Here is a 20,117-nt window from a genome sequence, read left to right as displayed (position 1 = left end):
GTTATAACAGAAATGTGTCGCTGCACTGGTATAGAAGCCATAGTCGTTGGGTGGCTCCAGAGAGCGAGATGGCAGGTGTCAGCGGCATCAGTGAAAAAAAGTTGCGGGTAGAAAAGTTTCTAGTAGTCACAGTGTTATTGTGCATGACCCTATCCAGTTCTGCTGTGGTACTGAATTGTCATGTCTGTTTAGCAGTGTAGACAGCATAAAAAATGTTAGCAGCCAGAGCACGGCTACCCTGGGAATTAGGGTCCACTGGGGCGGGTAACCTCCTATGTCACGGTGTTCACAGACGCATCCGTGATAGGTTGGGGGGGGGACCTGCCTAGGGAGAGCTCTTAGGGGGTCGCTGGTCTCTGACAGAGACACGGCACAGCAACCTTCTAGAGCTGCGGGCAGTGGTGTTAGTCCTCCAGCATTTCAAACCCTTAATACAGGGCAAACATGTGCTGGTGAGGAGCGACAACAGCACCACAGTGGCGTACATCAACAGGCAGGGCGGAGTCCGCTCCGCCACCTTGTTGATCACAGCAGAGAAACTGTGGTTGTGGGCTTCAGTGATTGTGTTATCTCTGAGTGCCCTCCACATCCCGGGACTGGAGAACAAGGGGGCCGACCTCATGTCAAGAGGTGGGCCCCTGCCAGGCGAGTGGGTGCTTCAGCCGGAGGTGGTGAAGCAGATCTGGGCCCAGTTCGGGAGAGCGGAGGTGGACCTGTTCGCCAGCCGGCACAACTGCCTGTACCCTGTGGTTTTCCAGGGCTCTGCGGGACAATCGTTTGCACACGAGCCATGGCCAAGAACGCTGCTCTACACCTTTCCACCGGTACGCCTCATTCTCCCTCTCCTGGAGAGGGTGAGAGGAGAGCGTCTGTCAGTCATCCTAGTGGCCCCAGATCGCCGCCTGGCGCCGTGGTTCGCAGTGGTGACACAGTCGATGGTGGGCCAGCCCTGAGCGATTCCTCAGTTCTGGGGGGCTATGTCTCAAGAGGCAGGTGCAATAGGGGCGTTACCCACTCTGTGCCAACCTCTCCAGGCTTGGCTCCTGAGAGGGCCAGGCTGAGACAGGGGGGACTGTCTGACAAGGTTATTCAGACTATCCAGGCAGCAAGAGCAGGATCCACCACAACCTGTTACAGGCCAAAGTGGGCGGGATTCCAGCGATGGTGTAAAGAGGGTAGTCTAGAGCCCCTGTCGTGTACGTTGGGCTGGCTCATTCCACAATTAAAGTGTATGCAGCAGCCACCTCGTCCTGCCATGAGGGATTTGCCGCTTATGTCACGTTTTTACAGGGGGTCAGGAGGCAGCGCCCAGTAGTGCATGTCTCCACCCCACAATGGGATCTGCCATCTGGAGCTCTCCTCCCTGAAAGTACTGTCATGGAAGACAGCCTTAACGTTGGCCAAGAGAGTGTCCGAGCTGACCGCTCTGTCGGTGTAGCCAAGTTGCTTAGTGATCCGGTGTGACCGTAGCGGGGCGACACTCAGACCGAACCCCTCCTTTGCTCGTTCAGGTCAAGGGCTATTCAGTTAGGGGGCTTTAGTCTTCCACCCCATAGTAGGGCCAGGGAAGCTACATTTCACCTCCTCTGTCCGGTGCGTGTGCTGGCATGTTATGTGGAGTGCACGGCTGCCACTAGGCGCACTGAACAGCTGTTTGTGTGCTTTGGGGGCGGCATGGCCGGTAAAGCTCTGTCCAAGAAACGCCAGGCGGGATGGCTCTGCGAGTGCATCTCACATGCCTACGGACAGAATCTACCTACGGGTGCAAATAAATAACCTGAACCTGGACAGGTGGAGAGAGCCTTCCCCACGGGGGTCCGTGCACACTCTATACAGGGTATGGCTGTATCAACAGACTTATTTAACGGAGTGAGTGTGGAGGATATATGTACGGCGGCATCTTGGTCCACGCAAGGCTTTATCACTTGGACATGTCTGGCTCCTTCTTGTCATCTGTGCTTGCTGGGGCAACACAAGACTGGTGAGGGGGGGGACATAACGCACTTATGTTTTCCCGTGCTCAGTGGGGACCCGGGAAACGTGGTGCGCAGTAAGCCCCATACAGGGCTGGGGTCAGCAGATATCTGACCCCACCAGAGCATAATGCACTTATGTTTTTCCCCGTGCTCCTTGGGGACCCGGGAGGCATGGTGCGCAGTAAGCCCCATAAGGCTGGGGGGCTCTCCCTGCCTGCCTCCTCACTGTTTTCCAGGCACACTATTCACGAGGTAAGCGTGTCTGAGTGTGCCCTACCAGCCAGGTAAACTGCGGCCCCGACTTCTCCCCGGGCACAACCGGAGGAGAGGAGGTTGCGGTGCAGTGGCTATTAACCAAAAAAAGCCGCTTGAGTTATAACGGTGGGTTACGTATTGTAATCCTAGGTATATAAGCACAGGCGGAGCCCTCTACTCGGGCCCTGTCTGTTCTATGCTGCTCGCTGAAGAGAAGTGTAGGATGACAGCCATGAGGCGAGGCCGCCTTATATACGGTGGGCTTGTGCGCACATTCAGGTAGGTCCCCCTCAGGGGGCCAGCTACGGTTATAGATATCTCAGTTGATGAATGCTTGCATAGTATGGTTGAGAGGTAGTACCCATAGAGTCCAGTAGAGGGCTCCGCCTGTGCTTATATTTCTAGGGTTACAATACGTAACCCACCGTTACATCCACAATGCAAAAGTGCCTACCAACCATGACAAAAAAGGTTACGCTACATCGTTAGCCGCACTGTTTAAGTAAATAGGTTGTGATCGCTATCTTGTAAAGATGGCCGACTTGCTGTTGATGACATCACAATCCCATGCCCTGTTGCTCATCTATTGATAATATTGACACATTATTTTTGTCTTTACGGTTTTTTCCAAGAAGAAAAGTTCTCAATGGCATTTAACTACAAACCAGGTTGTAGGAGATAGTTTTGGCAAAAATATTCACAAACCTTCCCTGTGGAACGGACCCCTTTCCAAATGCAGAAGTAGCAAACGACCCAGACAGCCAGGAGACACAGCAGCACCTCCCACTGCACTCCACCCAACTCCTCTATCCCCCCAGACATAGACAACACGCCTCTCCTGCAAGGGGACACAAGACAGTCAATGATAAGTGCAATAAATCTATAGGTTACTTACGTAACCCCAGTTCTCAGAGTAACATGAAGTGAGATGTCTCACTATGGGATGCGCCTCAACGCGTATGCAAACCGAAGCATCAATCTCATTACGCCAATCCTGACAGGTAGAACCCTGTCTCAACACAGGGCCCAGCACTGTGCGGGCCACACTTGGAGCAGAGACATCTAGCCTGTAAAAGCGGACAAAAGTGAGCGGTGAGGACCAGCTCGCTGCTGCACAAATGTCTTGGATGGAAACACCCTTGAAGAAAGCCCAGGATGTAGCCAGTCCACGAGTGCATGCATGCAGACCCGTTGGTGCCTGCAAACCCTGACTCGTATAAGCCAGAGCAATCGCTTCCACAATCCAGTGGGAGAGCCGTTGCCTGGTAACGGGCTTGCCCTTATGAGGGTTAGCCCAGGATACAAAGAGTTGGTCATTGCATCGAAACTCTTTTGACCTGTCCATATAGGTGCGTAAAGCACGGACAGGGCACAGTAAATTCGGCCGCAGTTCCTCAGAGGAACACAGTGGCGGAGGAAATGCGCCAACCACATGAGCCAACCACCTTAGGTACAAAGGCAGGGTTGGGCTTCAGCAACACTCTCGTTTGCCCCGGGGCAAACTGAGTGCATGAAGGACGTACAGAGAGTGCATGAATGTCACTGACTCGCTTGGCAGATGCCAGAGCCAGTAACAACACTGTCTTCAGTGACAGGTGTTTCATGTCAGCTTCTTCCAGGGGTTCAAATGGAGGTCGAGTGAGCCCATCTAAAACCACTGCCAGGTCCCATAAGGGCACCAGCGACCTGGAGACAGGGAGGAGCCTGCGAGCCCCCTTCATAAAACGGCAGACCAAAGGATGTTGGCTAGCCGTCTTTCCCTCAAAGCCCACATGGCATGCAGCAATAGCAGCCAGGTACACTTTGATGGTATAGAAAGCTCTGTGTTTATCAATCAGGTCCTGTAGAAATGATAGAATCACCCCGACAGGACATTGAAAAGAGATGTATCCCTTTTGAAGGCACCACTCCTCAAACACTCTCCACTTACAGTCATAGAGGGACCTGGTGGAGGAAGCTATTGCGCTCTGAATAGTGTTTATCACCTTCTGAGGGAGACCCTCTGTATTCAGGTTATACCACTCACGGGCCAGGCCCATAGTGCCAAGCGCTCTGGGTGTGGGTGAAAAATCCCCCCCCCCGCCTGAGACAGTATGTCCCTGCGTAGCGGGAGCTGCCACGGCTGCCCGCACAGCAGCTGATATATCTCCGCCAGCCAGTACATTGCAGGCCAGTGTGGAGCTATTAGGATCAGAGTTGGGGGTATCTGAGCCAGGGGTGGGAACGCGTACAGAAGGACCGGAGGCCAAACGTGCGCGAGCGCGTCCACACATAACGGTGCGTTTAAATCGCGCATTGAAAAGAACATTGACTTAAACGAGCAGCGGAGCTTGCTGTCTTTGATGTTAAGCCCATTTCCCTCATGGCGCGAACTTGAGGATGACGTTCTGACATCACTCGAGGCGGCGGGAAGATGGGGGCATGGTTGCACCCCGGAAACACATGAGCATCTAACACTGGAACGTGTTCTGGAGCTGGAGAACAGGGAACTGCCAGCTCTTTTATCGAGGAGAGGAGAGGAAGCTGTCAGGCCGCCCTTTTCTTCTTCCTCGTCTGGTGGCTGAAAGTCTGGACCGGCTGTGCCTGAGCGGCTGCTGCCGGAACCGGAGACTTTCTTGGCCAGCTCGTCTTCGCCTCGTGTCTGGGCTGGAGACCCGGGGCGGGCTGTGGCCCCTGCTGTTTCGGGATCTTGAAACGGGCAGGACGTGAGGCAGCCTGAGCGAAGGACTGCCGCAGGGCCGTTGAAGGCGGCGGCTGGACCCTTCGGGGAAGACAAAGCTGGAGAGCCTCATCCTCCTTTTTTTTGGATTCACACCGCTGCTGCATCGAAGCTAGAGCGGAGCCAAATATGCCCTCGGGAACAATAGGCATGTCCAAGACGTCCTCTTTTTCCCGGTCTGGAAGGTTCGTCAGGATAAGCCACCTGGCTCTCTCCTGTACCACCATTATCGCCAGTGCTTTGCCCGTGGCTTGGACTGCACAGCGCTGCACACGGAGACAAATGTCCGTGATCGCTGCGATTTCGTCCCACACGGCAGGCTCAGGTTTGATCGCCATGTCCTCGCAGAGCTCCGCCTGGTAGGCGGTCAGCAGCGATGAGACGTTGAGCGCCCTGGCGGACAAAGCTGCGGCTTTATAGGCTCGTTCGGTCATTGCTGACTGGAAGCGGTCTGCCTTTGCCGGTAGCGTGGGGTTCCTGCTCGGTGCCAAAGCCAGCCGCGGTTGGAGGTGCGCTGCCACCAGCGGCTCCATGGGCGGCATGCGGAGCAGGCCGAGCTTCTCCATGCCATCACAGTCCAAAGAGGAGGCACCCTGGATTGGGGCCTTGTTGCTGAAAGGGCGGTCTTTCCAGGAGACCGACACCTCGTCCAGCATCTCTGGAAAGACTGGGAGAAGCTGCTTCTTCATCCTCGCTGCTTGGGGCAAGTTATTCCCCTCATAGAGAGATCTGGAGGTCTCCTTGGCCACTTCAGGCCAGGGGATGTCCAGCCTGGACGCAGCGCGTTGGCACACGGCCTGAAAGTCCAAACTGAGGCAGGACGAAGCTGGTGTGCTTTCGCCCGGGGGAGCGGACATCGCCTCCGGCTTGGCAGCCTGGGCAGATGAAACGAAGATGTGATCTTCGTGCTAATCCGAGTCGGATAAGAGGAACTCAGAGGCATCCTCTTCATCCTCCTCCATATAATCCAGCTGTAGGACATCCTCCGCGGGCGGAACCACGGTGAGGTCCAGTTGGGAGCCCCAGCTTGACACAGCGCGGGGCTCCGCTCTCGCGGCTCTTGCCGCCACCGGGCCCCAGCCTGACACGGCGCGGGGCTCCGATTCCGCGGCTACCGCCGTTGTTGAGCCCCAGCCTGACACAGCGCGGGGCTCAATCTCCGCGGCGGTCGCTACCATGTCCCGATAGCCGGCCGGCGAATCAACGGACATGAAGGGGTCCCGTCCTGACAGGCTAGCTTGGCGCGCTAGCCGTCGGCGGAGGCTCTTGATGGTGAAGCGGGCACAATGCCCGCACGAACCGGGGGTATCGATAGCTTCCTGGGCGTGTTCCAGCCCAAGGCAGGACGAGCAGACCTGGTGTGAGTCCGTGCCCGAGATCTTAAACCCGCCGAGCCTCCGACTCCTCTGATGTGAGGGAGAGAAGGGTCCATCCTCGTTTGCCGGGGTGTCGGCGCGGAGGGACAAGCTAGTAACAGGTATGTTACTGTTTGAAGAAAAAAAATCAAACCTTACTGTTATTTCGGAAGAAAAAACGGCGGGGCAGATTACAATATTAACTGGTGTGTTAATATTTGTTCAATTCTTCTGCAAAGCAAAAAAAGTAACCGGCAAGCGCCCGTCGACCGACTGTTAGCTTGGGTTCAGTCTGTGGACTGTTAAGCTAGCCCGGCTACTGATATTCGAGATGTGCTCTGAAGCGAGAAGAGGTGTTTGAATGACGCTGCGACGTAGCGCAAGCTACTTAAAGGGTGGGTGGATTCCCTGACGTAGACGTCAAGATCACCAGCCAATCAGGATTGGCGTAATGAGATTGATGCTTCTGTTTGCATACGCGTTGAGGCGCATCCCATAGTGAGACATCGAACGGAGTGTTATGAATGAGAACACAATATACTTTAAACATGATCCATTGCTGCTGCTCTACGTAATTTATTATGTGCTTCAGGGGACAACATTGACTCACTCCCAGAACTCAGAGACTGAAGACTTGGTGAGATTTCCAGATGTCCAGTTTACTGACTGGTTGCCTCTGTGTGTTTGAGTAGAGTTTAAGGAGGACAGGTCCACACATCTGTCTGTTAGTTGGAAAGCAAATCAAAATGTGGTTAAAGTGAAAATCTTTATATCAGATGTTAGTAAAATGGTCATTCATTTCGTCATTCGTTATTGTTTTTAGTCATGAAACACAGCAATGTGCCAACAAGGCAAGGTAGAAGGTTGGTACAGCACATTATACAGTATAACAAATTCAAATATTTAAAAAAATATATGCTTTGAAAATCTTGTACAGTATGTGTGAGGAAATGCATTCTACACATCACCCACAGATGACCATGCAGACCCGGTCTTAACTCTGTCACCTTTGAATTACTCAACTATCCCCGCAAATATAAGCTATATATAATAATTAATTAAAATGTTAAACATTTATGCAGTGTAATATCAGAATCATTTGCGGTCTTTGTCTCCAGGACAGTTGATGTGAAGAAGATATCAGTCAGTTAGCAAACAGATCAATACGTTTGCAAACCTTATTCAAAATAATTATTTGCATTTAGTGATTCTATTGTCTAGCTCTCTGCTAACCATGTGTTTCTCTTGGAAGATATTCATATTTATTACATTTAATTTCACGGTATATCATAACTTAGAAGCTAAATTAGCTTTTGTCTCTCTGTTTCTCAAAGGTTAGCAAATTGGTAGCTCTGGGTGAAAAGTTAACGTTTGCCAAAGTAGAACACGTTTTGATCAAGTTGCTTTTTCCACATTGTTTCATAGTTTGTTAAATGTATGTTATTGTGTGCCGCTCATGTTTTGTGCATAATTTGTGGATATGAGTTATTTTAGAATTTGTCAGTTGATTTCCTCTACCTTTTTGTTCTCTGGTAAGTTTTCCGTGTGTTGAAAGTGATACAAAAATGTTTCATGCCATTGATTTCCATCATGTGACCAGGTGATCATTTATAAAACATGAAATCAATCCGATTATTACCATAACATTTATGTAAAGGAGACCGTGTCTCAAAAGAGCTCTTGAAGAATAATGTATTTGTCAATAAAGGAAAAGGTAGATGCTTTGCACCCAGGTGTACATAGTCAACAATGCTGTTTGCCCCGTGGCAAACATTAGATTTGGTTTTGAATGTATGTATAGATATGCAAATGTATAACATTGGTTGTGATTGATTGTTTAGGTAATCGGAACATCAGAGATCAGTGTTATATTGGACTTTACAGACCAACCAACATAACCTAATCTGGGATTGTAGATACTAGGCACCTATTAGTCAATCATTAATTAGGATGTTTCCGGCATAAAATAAATACAGTTGGTCGGGGTATGGGTGTGAAGATCCGAATAGCTGCTGTGTGACAAATCTTACCTGGGTGCAAATAGACTGTAAAACAACAGCTGACTGGCACTTCGAAAGAAGTAAGTACTTTAGGACCTTTGAACCCGCTGTACGTCCACCCATACTTCCCCTATACAGACCTGTGTTCCAGGGATTGTTGCAGGTGGCCCAGGGAAGAGGGTCTCTGAAGCAATAGATGAGGTAGAGGAGGGCCCAAGCCAGGATAATGGTGTAGACTCGGCTATAAAGTTGGATCACTATATAAGAATAGCCAGTACCTGGAGAGACAGAGAGATCATCCGAAATACCCTCGGTTTAAGCTGTAAAGAATATGTGTAAAGAAGCCGGATGTAAATTAATCACGGCAGCGTTTAGCTGAGTTTCTGCTGGTAGACAGCCTTCTCTTCACATAGCTCACTGCTCGCATGTGGACGCTCCAAAGGGGCGTGGCCAGCAGCAGCTCGGTTACATTTAAAGGGCCAGACCCAGAATCAGCACTTTAGTAACAGGGCTGAAATATATTGGTATGAGGACCTAGATTTTAGACTTCTTTTGGAAACAATCATTTCCGTGGCCCATTCCACAACACCATGCCCAAATGCAAGAGTCCTAATGGTAGAATACCACTATAAAATGGTCACATGTTCCATGACATTTGTCTTTCCTGAGAAAAATGTCAATGCCAAACAAAACAGAGATTGAGTTTTTTTTGTCTCAGAAGTCCACTGTGGCTGAAAACAAGGTTAACAGGAAAAGTCTGTACATTCATTAATATGTATTAATGTGTGAAGAGTCCATACTGTATGACATATCAAATATGATATTTGGTTGAATAACAATGCTTTAGGCATGTAGAGTCTGTATTATATTATTATTCTTAATTCACATACAGCTTTGGGGTCAATATTAACAAAACACAATGATTATGATTCCTGTTTCTTGTATTGGTAGGATGGGGTACGTTCACGAAGTATGGCTTCAGGGATTTTCATTTTAGAAAACTTGGTGTTTCCTGAAATACACTACTGAAAATGTCATAAATGGATTCAGTATCGTATTGTCAACATAGGCTATTATGCCATTAAGGCTAATTAACCCATGTTATGCTAATTATGCAAATTGCCCAACATGTGCAAGTTAATATCCGGCAGTTTGTGCTGGGGACCAGTACTATACATTTCTAACATAAAACGTGTGGTTACCCTGTGCCAGGGGGCAGAGCTTGCTCCAGCAGGTCATGGCGCCCTCTTGTGTGTACTGACCCATCACGGTCTCCATCAGGTAAAGCGGCAAGCCACACAGCAGGGCAAAGAAACAATACGGCACCAGAAAGGCACCTGAACACACAGAATATTCACACCTGAGACTATGACATGGATGTTCAGTTTTGATGTTCCCCTACATTTAATAATAACCATGAGAAGGACAGATTCTGCATGAATAAAGTGATAATAAAATGTAGATATACAACAAATATTACTGTTATGGCTGAGGCGAAGTCCCTCCCCTTCCGGTGGACCTCCATGGGACCTTATTTCACAAAAAGTATTGAAGTCAATGGAGAGAGAAAGATTATCTTTTGATCCCGTTTGAATTGTGCAACGAATTACACATATGATGTTTGTCAATTTAAAAGATCATTTTGCAAGTAAAAATAAAATAAAATGTGTCGTAAAACTGTGAAGTAACACATTATTTTGTGTGAAACGCTCAATGAACTACATCTCCGGTCTTGCATACGTCACCAACACCAAGATGGCCGTCACGTTGGCACATTTCACCTCTTTCTTTCAGAATGAAGCGAGAAGTATTAAAAGAGGTGAAAATCACTACACGTCTGGCCATGTTGAGAGCTGTACATACACAAAAGGGGAGTTAGTCTGTTCCAGCATGCAGGACCGGCTTTACAAGGTGTCAGTGAGTAACACGAGTGTAATGTGTAACCTTAATGTACGCGACTCTGGGATTTGTAGGCTTTCTAGTTGCGTATTTTTCACAGTCTTATATTACAACAGTTTTAAGACAAACTGTGACTTTTTTGACATGGAAATGATTTTTTAAGATTGACAAACATATGTGTAATTTGTAGCACAATTCAAACGGGATCGAAAGATACGTTTTCTCTCCCCATTGACTTCAATACATAATTTTTCAGAAATAAGGTCCCATGGGGCGGAAGTAGATGGGCGTGACTTCGCCACTCTATTCAAACAGAGTGAGGGGTGAGGGGGTGGGGATTATCTCCATGTAAATACTATGGTAGATTAACTACAACAAAATTAACATATTTGACCGTTTTAAACGAAACCGTTTTAAATGTGTGTTTCATGAATGGATATCTGTGGCCTGTACTATGAAGCAGGATTTGCGGTTAGCGAGGTAACCGCTGAAAAAGGTTGGGAACCACTGATTTAGAGGAACAAAGAGTTTCACCGGACGAGTAGAACCACACCAGCAGGAGAAAGCCCTGCAAAACCACATTCCCTGAAGGCATCCACAACAGGTTCCTTGATCACAACTATTCATATGTTAAGCAGTAATGGAAAGTAACTAAGTACATGAACTAAAGTATTGTACTTTTTTGACATATTATGTACTTTACTTAAATACGTCCATTTAATGCTACTTTATACTTAATATCATACTTTTTACTCCACTACATTTACTTGAACACTCACAGTTACTAGTTACTTTGCACATATAATAATAACACATATATGCCCATATAGTATAATGCAGTACTGCATGCACTACTAAACTACACAGTATCTAAATCTGGTCCAAATTGAACGACTACAACACTGAAATGCTCTAGTGTAAAAACATGATACAATTAAAACCATCATCATATAATACTGTGAAAGATCCATTCTGCATAATGAGTACTTTTACTTTTGATACTTGAAGTACATTTAGCTGATATTACGCATGTACTTTATATTATTATGAAATACACCATTATGCAGAATGAGTAGGAGACCAGGGACAGTTGTAACACGGGTCGGTTGTAACACCTTCAATATCTCCAATCACAAACAAGCTAGAGTGATGAAAGTCACTCTGCACATGCGCAGTTAGATGGTAAGATCGCTGAGAAAAAAAGGAGCCATGTTTGAATTTCTCGCGTAAGATATCAGCAAAAGTGTGTTTCTGAGGTAAAATATTAACTAAAATTATATGATGTATCTTTTGGATACTGTCTTGAGTTCAAATGTCTAGGAATCCAAACTAGTATTATTAGAATCACTGTTTTGTAGGCTACAAATATAACTAGCTAAATATGGGTCAAGCTAGCAACCAGGCAGGTTCACAGGGGGTGGAAGCCAGACTGGTGGTCCTGGGACGGTTGTAACGGGACGGTTGTAACATGGCACATTTACAATGATCAATTGTTCATTCAAGCATACAGTTGTATTGCTAATTGGTGTGCATTGTCCCTGTACAAATAAACAGAATAACATACTGTACAGTAGGCCTAAAGTGTGTGTGTGTGTGTGTGTGTGTGTGTGTGTGTGTGTGTGTGTGTGTGTGTGTGTGTGTGTGTGTGTGTGTGTGTGTGTGTGTGTGTGTGTGTGTGTGTGTGTGTGTGTGTGTGTGTGTGTGTGTGTGTGTGTTTACAGTATGCCAAATGTCAGAAAGAGGAAGAGTGCCACTTGCTCTGCTGCAGAGGGCCTCAAATGAAGTGCAGAAGGGCAAATCATTCAGGGAAGTGGCAAAGTCCCTGGATATATGCCATGTCACCCTGTACCGGTTCCATAAAAAGAGACTGAGGTTGGAGAGTCAGGGATCACAAACACCCCCAAGAGTAGGCTACTGGACACCAAAGAAGGTGTTCTCAGCAGAGCAGGAGATGCTTTTGAGAGACTACCTGATGGAGGCAGCTGATTTATATCATGGTCTCAGCTCAAAGGAGGCAGGTCCACATAATTAAGGTAGAAGCATCTCTCAGAGAACAGTTTAATCCTTCACAGAGGATGATGCTGTGTGTGTTATCTGTTATCCTGTTCATTGCTCATTGTTTGATGGAGGAAGTATGAAACCCCATTCAAATCTTGTTGCCTTAGAATTTGACAGCTTTCCCTATTTGTTGTCATGTAGTGTGAAAAAGGTAACCGTTATTAACATGTTACAACCGTGCCTGGCATGTGCTACAACTGTCCCTGTACACAAGGACAGTTGTAACAGTTGAGTTTTAAATACATTTTCCAACCTGTACTTATTTCATAAAAGCATCTTAAATACATTGTTTCAGTAGCTGACATATTGATAATGTATAATATAGCAAAATGGCTATCCTATTGTAAATGTTTTTTTACTTATTGGGGAAAAACCCCAAAAGTGTTGCAACTGTCCCTGGTCTCCCCTACTTATATTTCTTTGTACTTTAGGTAATTTGAATTACTTTTTAATTGTTATAAGTATATATTTTTTAAATCAGGACTTTTACTTCTATATGAGTATTTTAAGACTATAGTATTTGTAATTTTATTTAAGTAAAGGATCTGTGTACTTCTTCCGGCATTGATGTTATGTCATGCCAACAGGCTCTACAGTTTCTTGGCTGTTTTACTTGTGCTTGGTAGATAGTCAGGTCTACAAAAAGAACACATACAGAAGCAGATTAATAATAATCGCTACTGAGTACAATAACTTCCATTATTTTAGCAGCCGTGTATCCATGTGGCTATAAAGTCAATATATATACTTTCAAATGTTATTTTTCATGTAACCTCAAAGTATTTAGATTATTTTCAGTTATTTTTACACACTCCTTATCATTACTAGAGATTAGGGATTTTCATGAAATCATTTAAAATGTCACAGTTGATTGTATGTAAAGCTCACCTCCTCCGTTCTTATAGCATAGGTAGGGGAATCTCCACACATTGCCCAGGCCCACCACATTGCCTGCTGCTGCCAGAATATATTCCCTTTTCCTCGTCCACTGTTCCCTCTTTTCCACTTTGTTCTCCATTTGTGTTCCTCTTTCAGTCCTCTGCTCAGTACTGCAGCACACAGCCCTGCACACAGCATATGACTGTTGCCTGAGGCCTTGGGAGTAGAGAGAGGAAGTGCTTATTATAATTACATGTAGAAGTATCATGTATTTAGTCTAAAGTTCCCTGAGGCACATTTGTAAACTGTGATATTCTGCCACAAACATACAATGTGATTCATTGATTAATTAACCTTTCAAAAATGTTGGTGCTGTTTCGAATGTAAAGCGCCATTTCTTAGTGAAATTGTTTATTTATGAAATCAGAATTACATAATTATAATAAACAAATACAAAACAATTATATTTATTATTGAGGATAAATATCTTCTGAGAAAATAACTAAATATATGTTTAGTTTCGATGTGCACTTCAATTAATTATAACGATAGTTTATATATCGAAAATAAGATTTTAACAAACAGTTACACTTTGAGTTGTCTCTTTTTAGATCCTCAAACAGGGAGTTGGTTGATGTCAAACTTGCTCACTCAGATACAGGAAAACATTCCTGCCAACAGCAATAACACTTTATCACACCTATGGCAGGCAGAGAACTCACTGCTACAAAGTTCTTGTTTTCTGATATCTGTATTGTAGAACAGCCTAAATTATTTTGAGCATTTTACATTTAGTATTCTTGTGGTTCATTTTGTATTTCTACTGTAGATACTAGATATGTATATAGACTTGCTGCTGTTTATTGATTTAATTGTAATTGTACTGTGTTAATAGTTTCCACCTTTAAAGATTTAAAGATGTTACTGTCTGTACACACTGCTGCTACTGTAACTAAATAAGTTCCCAATATGGGATCAATAAAGTACCTACAGGGAGATGATGGCAACTGAAGAGCCACATATTCAAAAGTGACTTTCTATAGATGTTAGCACCTTGCATTGGAGGGAATCAAAGGGCATCAAAACAGCAATACCAACTTCTTTCAAATTCCAACTCCCATTGAAATGAATGAGGAAAACGATGCAAATCTCACTAGTTAAAATCGCATTTCCGATATCAAGAATACACATTACAACTAGTTACAATTGAATTTCTGATATCAAGAATTTGCATTCTAACTAGTTAAAATTCAATTTTGTATATGAGAAATAAACATTATTACTAGTAAGAATTGCATTTTTGATATCAAGAATTTGCATTCTTATTAGTAAGAATGGATTTTTTGATATCCTCCAGAAATGAATAAAAGCGGAATCGGCTTGCCATACAGATGCACCCCAAGTCATTTTGTTCTGGAACTGGGCCTGGATGTTGTTATTTAATTTCTCCTACAGAAGAGAGACACAAATCACTTAAATATTTGTTATAGGTATGATGTATATATTTATATATCCAAAATGTTTCACGTTCTGTGGGTCTTATCCACACATGCATCAAAATCCTCAAATAAGAACTGTAAGTTATCATTTTATAATCAAAACATTAATATTGAATTTGTAAGTATATTTCACACACTTTCATGTTTTCATGGAGTATGATCTTCTCGTTCGTTTAAGAGATGTATATATTTTGCTCTTATTGAAACACTTTAATAATGTAATAATGTATAAGCTGCAGTAAGCAGACGGCTGTAGATCTGTGGGCGGAGCTTTGATGCGCGAGTAGTGAAAACACTTCCGTGTAGTCTACACTCATGTCTACACTCCCTCTCGTCTCCTCTGGAAGACTCCTTCCTCCTCTCTCCTCGACTCTTCCATGTGCATTTCAGCGATTGGGACGTCCTTCAACATGGCGTGTCTTTATCGATTTCCGGTTCAAGTCACAGAGGAGAGAGGAGTCGAGGAGGGAAATTGGGATGAACCTATTCTCTCTCTCTCTCTCACACACACACACACACACACACACACACACACACACACACACACACACACACACACACACACACACACACACACACACACACACACACACACACACACACACACACACACACACACACACACACACACACACACTCATTCTCTCTCTCTCCTTCACACACACACACACACACACACACACACACACACACACACACACACACACACACACACACACACACACACACACACACACACACACACACACACACACACACACACACACACACACACACACACTCACTCTCTCACACACACACTCTCTCTCTCCCTCTCACATACACACAATAATATCTTCTATCATATATACTGATCATTTAGTTGAGCTACCACATACTTTCAACATATGTTTTACTTTTGTAACTCGATGTTTGTGACAAATAGAACTCCTTGTGTACTTGTACAGCCATCCAGTCATATTTTGGCATTTTAAGTGGGGTGCTGCTCTGAGGTTTTGAGTGATATTACCTAGGTCTTCTTGAGCCATACACTGTCTTGAGATCTGATCCATTGTATCCTTGTCTTGTGATTTTTGACTGAAAGGGCAAAAGGCTAGACCTACTTTGGTTGAACTATGTAGCTGCGTCCCTGCTTTTGACAAATAGGTGTGCAATTGACATGCCAGATTGCATGAAAATTAAAAACATTGGTCATGTTGGGTAGGCGTGTTGTTACGTGAGTTGAGAGGCCCTGAGCTCTCAGTGCCCAGGGGCCCCTGGAAGTAGGCCTACTTATCCGGCCTTAGTGAGTTGGCACTCAAAACACATGGGTATGGGAAGTGGGCTGAACCTAACCTGGTTTCTGCTTCAACTTTCAACAAGTTTGTTGAGTTTTGGAATGTCGTTATCTCTGCCTGACGATGTGTCTGGCAGAGATAACGACATGCCAAAACTCAACAAACTGGATTTTCATATAATGTGTGAGAAAGAGCGGCAAACACTTTATGCCTGAAGAGAACAGACAGAGGGGGGAAATGGCAACTGGAAAATAAAAACAATGTTAAGGTATCATTAAATAATAATGTGAAGCTATAGAAGGTAAACATCGCTTTTAGTTTTGTTCTTTAAGAGATTAAAGGGGCCCTCTCCTGCTGATGTTCAGGTGTATATCAGTATGTAGTGTCTCTACTTTAAAGAGTCCTCTCCTGCTGATGTTCAGGTGTATATCAGTATGTAGTGTCTCTACTTTAAAGAGTCCTCTCCTGCTGATGTTCAGGTGTATATCAGTATCTAGTGTCTCTACTTTAAAGAGTCCTCTCCTGCTGATGTTCAGGTGTATATCAGTATGTAGTGACTCTACTTTAAAGAGTCCTCTCCTGCTGATGTTCAGGTGTATATCAGTATGTAGTGTTTCTCTACTTTAAAGAGTCCTCTCCTGCTGATGTTCAGGTGTATATCAGTATGTAGTGTCTCTACTTTAAAGAGTCCTCTCCTGCTGATGTTCAGGTGTATATCAGTATGTCGTGTTTCTCTACTTTAAAGAGTCCTCTCCTGCTGATGTTCAGGTGTATATCAGTATGCAGTGTATCTACTTTAAAGAGTCCTCTCCTGCTGATGTTCAGGTGTATATCAGTATGTAGTGTCTCTACTTTAAAGAGTCCTCTCCTGCTGATGTTCAGGTGTACAGTATATCAGTATGTAGTGTCTCTACTTTAAAGAGTCCTCTCCTGCTGATGTTCAGGTGTATATCAGTATGTAGTGTCTCTACTTTACAGAGTCCTCTCCTGCTGATGTTCAGGTGTATATCAGTATGTAGTGTCTCTACTTTAAAGAGTCTTCTCCTGCTGATGTTCAGGTGTATATCAGTATGTAGTGTCTCTACTTTAAAGAGTCCTCTCCTGCTGATGTTCAGGTGTATATCAGTATGTGGTGTCTCTACTTTAAAGAGTCCTCTCCTGCTGATGTTCAGGTGTACATCCGTATGTAGTGTCTCTACTTTAAAGAGTCCTCTCCTGCTGATGTTCAAGTGTATATCAGTATGTAGTGTCTCTACTTTAAAGAGTCCTCTCCTGCTGATGTTCAGGTGTATATAAGTATGTAGTGTCTCTACTTTAAAGAGTCCTCTCCTGCTGATGTTCAGGTGTATATCAGTATGTAGTGTCTCTACTTTAAAGAGTCCTCTCCTGCTGATGTTCAGGTGTATATCAGTATGTAGTGTCTCTACTTTAAAGAGTCCTCTCCTGCTGATGTTCAGCTGTATATCAGTATGTAGTGTCTCTACTTTAAAGAGTCCTCTCCTGCTGATGTTCAGGTGTACAGTATATCAGTATGTAGTGTCTCTACTTTAAAGAGTCCTCTCCTGCTGGTGTTCAGGTGTATATCAGTATGTAGTGTCTCTACTTTAAAGAGTCCTCTCCTGCTGATGTTCAGGTGTATATCAGTATGTAGTGACTCTACTTTAAAGAGTCCTCTCCTGCTGATGTTCAGGTGTATATCAGTATGTAGTGTCTCTACTTTAAAAAGTCCTCTTCTGCTGATGTTCAGGTGTATATCAGTATGTAGTGTCTCTACTTTAAAGAGTCCTCTCCTGCTGATGTTCAGGTGTATATCAGTATGTAGCGTCTCTACCTTAAAGAGTCCTCTCCTGCTAATGTTCAGGTGTATATCAGTATGTAGTGTCTCTACTTTAAAGAGTCCTCTCCTGCTGATGTTCAGCTTAGTATTTTGTTTCTCTACTGTGACATATCTCCATGCTTCATTGTTCAAAAAGCTCTTTATTTTTCTCTGCAGCACCTCTTTTCACCCTCTGTCTGAAACCAGAGCTCACTCTGCTTTGATTGGATAGCTGGCCGGCTCTGTTGTGATTGGTCATCCGCTTAGAGATATCCCCCCCTTAGCTTATCACAAACTATGTGTTGGAGCGCTAGCCAATAGAAGCGCAAATGTTAGTTAGAGATGTTGTCATTTACCTGCACAAAAACCTATAAGAAGCTACAGGAAAGTGGAAACCAACATAAATCTAAACAGGGCCCCTTTTAATATACTATTTGTCATAATATTACAATTTTTGTATTTTTTTTAATATAAGGTACCGTATTGCAAAATAAACAAAATAAGAAAAAACTGCATGATAAAAAAAAATAAACATTGCAATGCATTTGTCCCAAATATGCTTTATTTTCAACATTATAAATCGTCCTTTCTCTTCCAATATTCTTTTTATGAGAATTTTGAGATTTTTGAGATTTTAATATGTTCTCTCAACAATTTGACTCAGTGGTCAAGAAATTAACAAAAAACGTGTATCCCTTCCGTCAAGCAACATCACAATCACAATATAACTGTTGTTCAATAGATGAAATGATCTATTTCTGAGGATGGACCATATAGAAGGCATGCAAATGTTCTCAAACCATTGAAGTTCGCTATTCAAGATTTTAATTTCAAATTCAGACACGTAAATAATAATAACCCTGTCACACCCTGTCAGCAAAGCAGGATTTTAAAACTAATGAAAGGTCATCTAGTTTGAAAAACTGCATTTAAGGCCCCGGCCCCACGGGGTAAAACACGGTAAAACAAAACACGGTAAAACACAAACGCAATCGCAAAAAAGGCTTCCGTCCACACCTATGGTCCACACGCAATAGACACCGGAAAGTGTCTGTTCACACGAGACAGCTCTGTCACTACCATGGATGTATAATAAGAACTGGATACAGCGTGGGAGGCGGGGCCTCATTCATTCCTATGAGAGCTGCTTATAGAGAGGCGAAGTCCCTCCCTTTCCGGGAGCCTCCATGGGACCCCGGAAGCGTAAAATTATACATTGAAGTCAATGGAGAGAGAAAGGTTATCTTTTGATCCCGTTTGAATTGTGCCACGAATGACACATATGATGTTTGTCAATTTAAAAGAATATTTTGCAAGTCAAAAAAATTAAAATGTGTCGTAAAACTGTGAAGTTACACATTTTTTTGTGTGAAACCACTGAGTGAACTACAGGTCTCTTGGTCTCGCACAATACGCGTCACCATCACAAAGATGGCCGTCACGTTAGCAAATTTCACCTGTTTCTTTCAGAATGAGAATAAAAGTATAAAACGAGGTGACTACAAGTCTGGACACGTTGAGAGCTGTACATACACGAAAGGGGAGTTAGTCGGTTCTGTAAGAGCAGCGGGACCGGCTTTACAAGATGTTGGTGAGTAATATGAGTGCAATGTGTAACGTTAATGTCAGCTAGCTAACATTAGCTAACAAGGTACACTAACGTGTTTTGTTTCAGTAACTAGTGTTCTCCTTTAGAACTTCGTGGTCTGTGTGTATGCTGCTGTGGATAACATTAGTGTTCACAAGAACAAGGTAAACTCCCGTGTTTTGTTTGTTAGTTGCTCTTCAGATTGAAGCGTCCAGTTTTATATCGACTATACTGTATGTGTGATCTCCTTTTACATATCGTTGTGTCATTTGAGTTTATTTGCTGTGTGTAGATTCAAGGGTTTTGGTTATCTTGTCAATGTGTTTGGTTATCCAGGCACAGCTGTGTGTGACTCCCTCTGGTACACTGGTATGTGTTTTCCTAATGTAGAGAGCATTGATTAATTAATAAACTACACACTGAGTCTAGATCCTGACCAAATCCTTTTTTATTGTTGATCAAATGTTTGATCAAAATGTATTCATACACATTTAGAAAAATACAATGTACAATCACAACCAGTACAACACACATTACAAAAAATACAGAAAAAACAAACAACAATAACAACAATCAGACAAAACTATGGAAAAATAACCCCTCCCACCCCCAGATCCGGACCATCCTTGTATTATTGCTCATTCAATCTATTATAGCATGCTAACAAACATGGTACTTACTTTATTTGTACAGATCTGCATGGGAGACGATGGCACGATGCAGAGCGCTGTCTGTGATTGTGCACGGGGGATGTACAAATGCAGCCACGCTGCAGCATTGGCAATATGTGCCATGT

The 20,117-nt window shown here is 44.2% G+C and overlaps 1 protein-coding gene across 1 annotated transcript in view; it reads right to left on the bottom strand.

The window, feature by feature from the left end:
- The window catches only part of LOC117451052 (sodium- and chloride-dependent betaine transporter-like), an 82,941-nt gene extending 69,632 nt beyond the window's left edge, over window positions 1–13,309 (bottom strand). Inside the window, exons 1-5 of the mRNA XM_034089137.2 lie at window positions 13,151–13,309; window positions 9,508–9,642; window positions 8,446–8,583; window positions 6,916–7,027; window positions 2,937–3,069 (exon numbers count right to left, since the gene is read on the bottom strand). Of these exons, the coding sequence (XP_033945028.2) occupies window positions 2,937–3,069; window positions 6,916–7,027; window positions 8,446–8,583; window positions 9,508–9,642; window positions 13,151–13,280 (648 nt within the window). The 5' untranslated portion in view covers window positions 13,281–13,309. The remainder of the gene's footprint in view (window positions 1–2,936; window positions 3,070–6,915; window positions 7,028–8,445; window positions 8,584–9,507; window positions 9,643–13,150) is intronic.
- Between the last annotated feature and the right edge of the window lie 6,808 nt (window positions 13,310–20,117).

This window comes from Pseudochaenichthys georgianus, chromosome 8 (genome assembly GCF_902827115.2).
Source record: "Pseudochaenichthys georgianus chromosome 8, fPseGeo1.2, whole genome shotgun sequence".
Lineage (NCBI taxonomy): Eukaryota > Metazoa > Chordata > Actinopteri > Perciformes > Channichthyidae > Pseudochaenichthys > Pseudochaenichthys georgianus.
The sequence above is the reverse complement of the archived record's forward strand: the minus strand, read 5'-3'. Positions and strand labels throughout refer to the sequence as shown.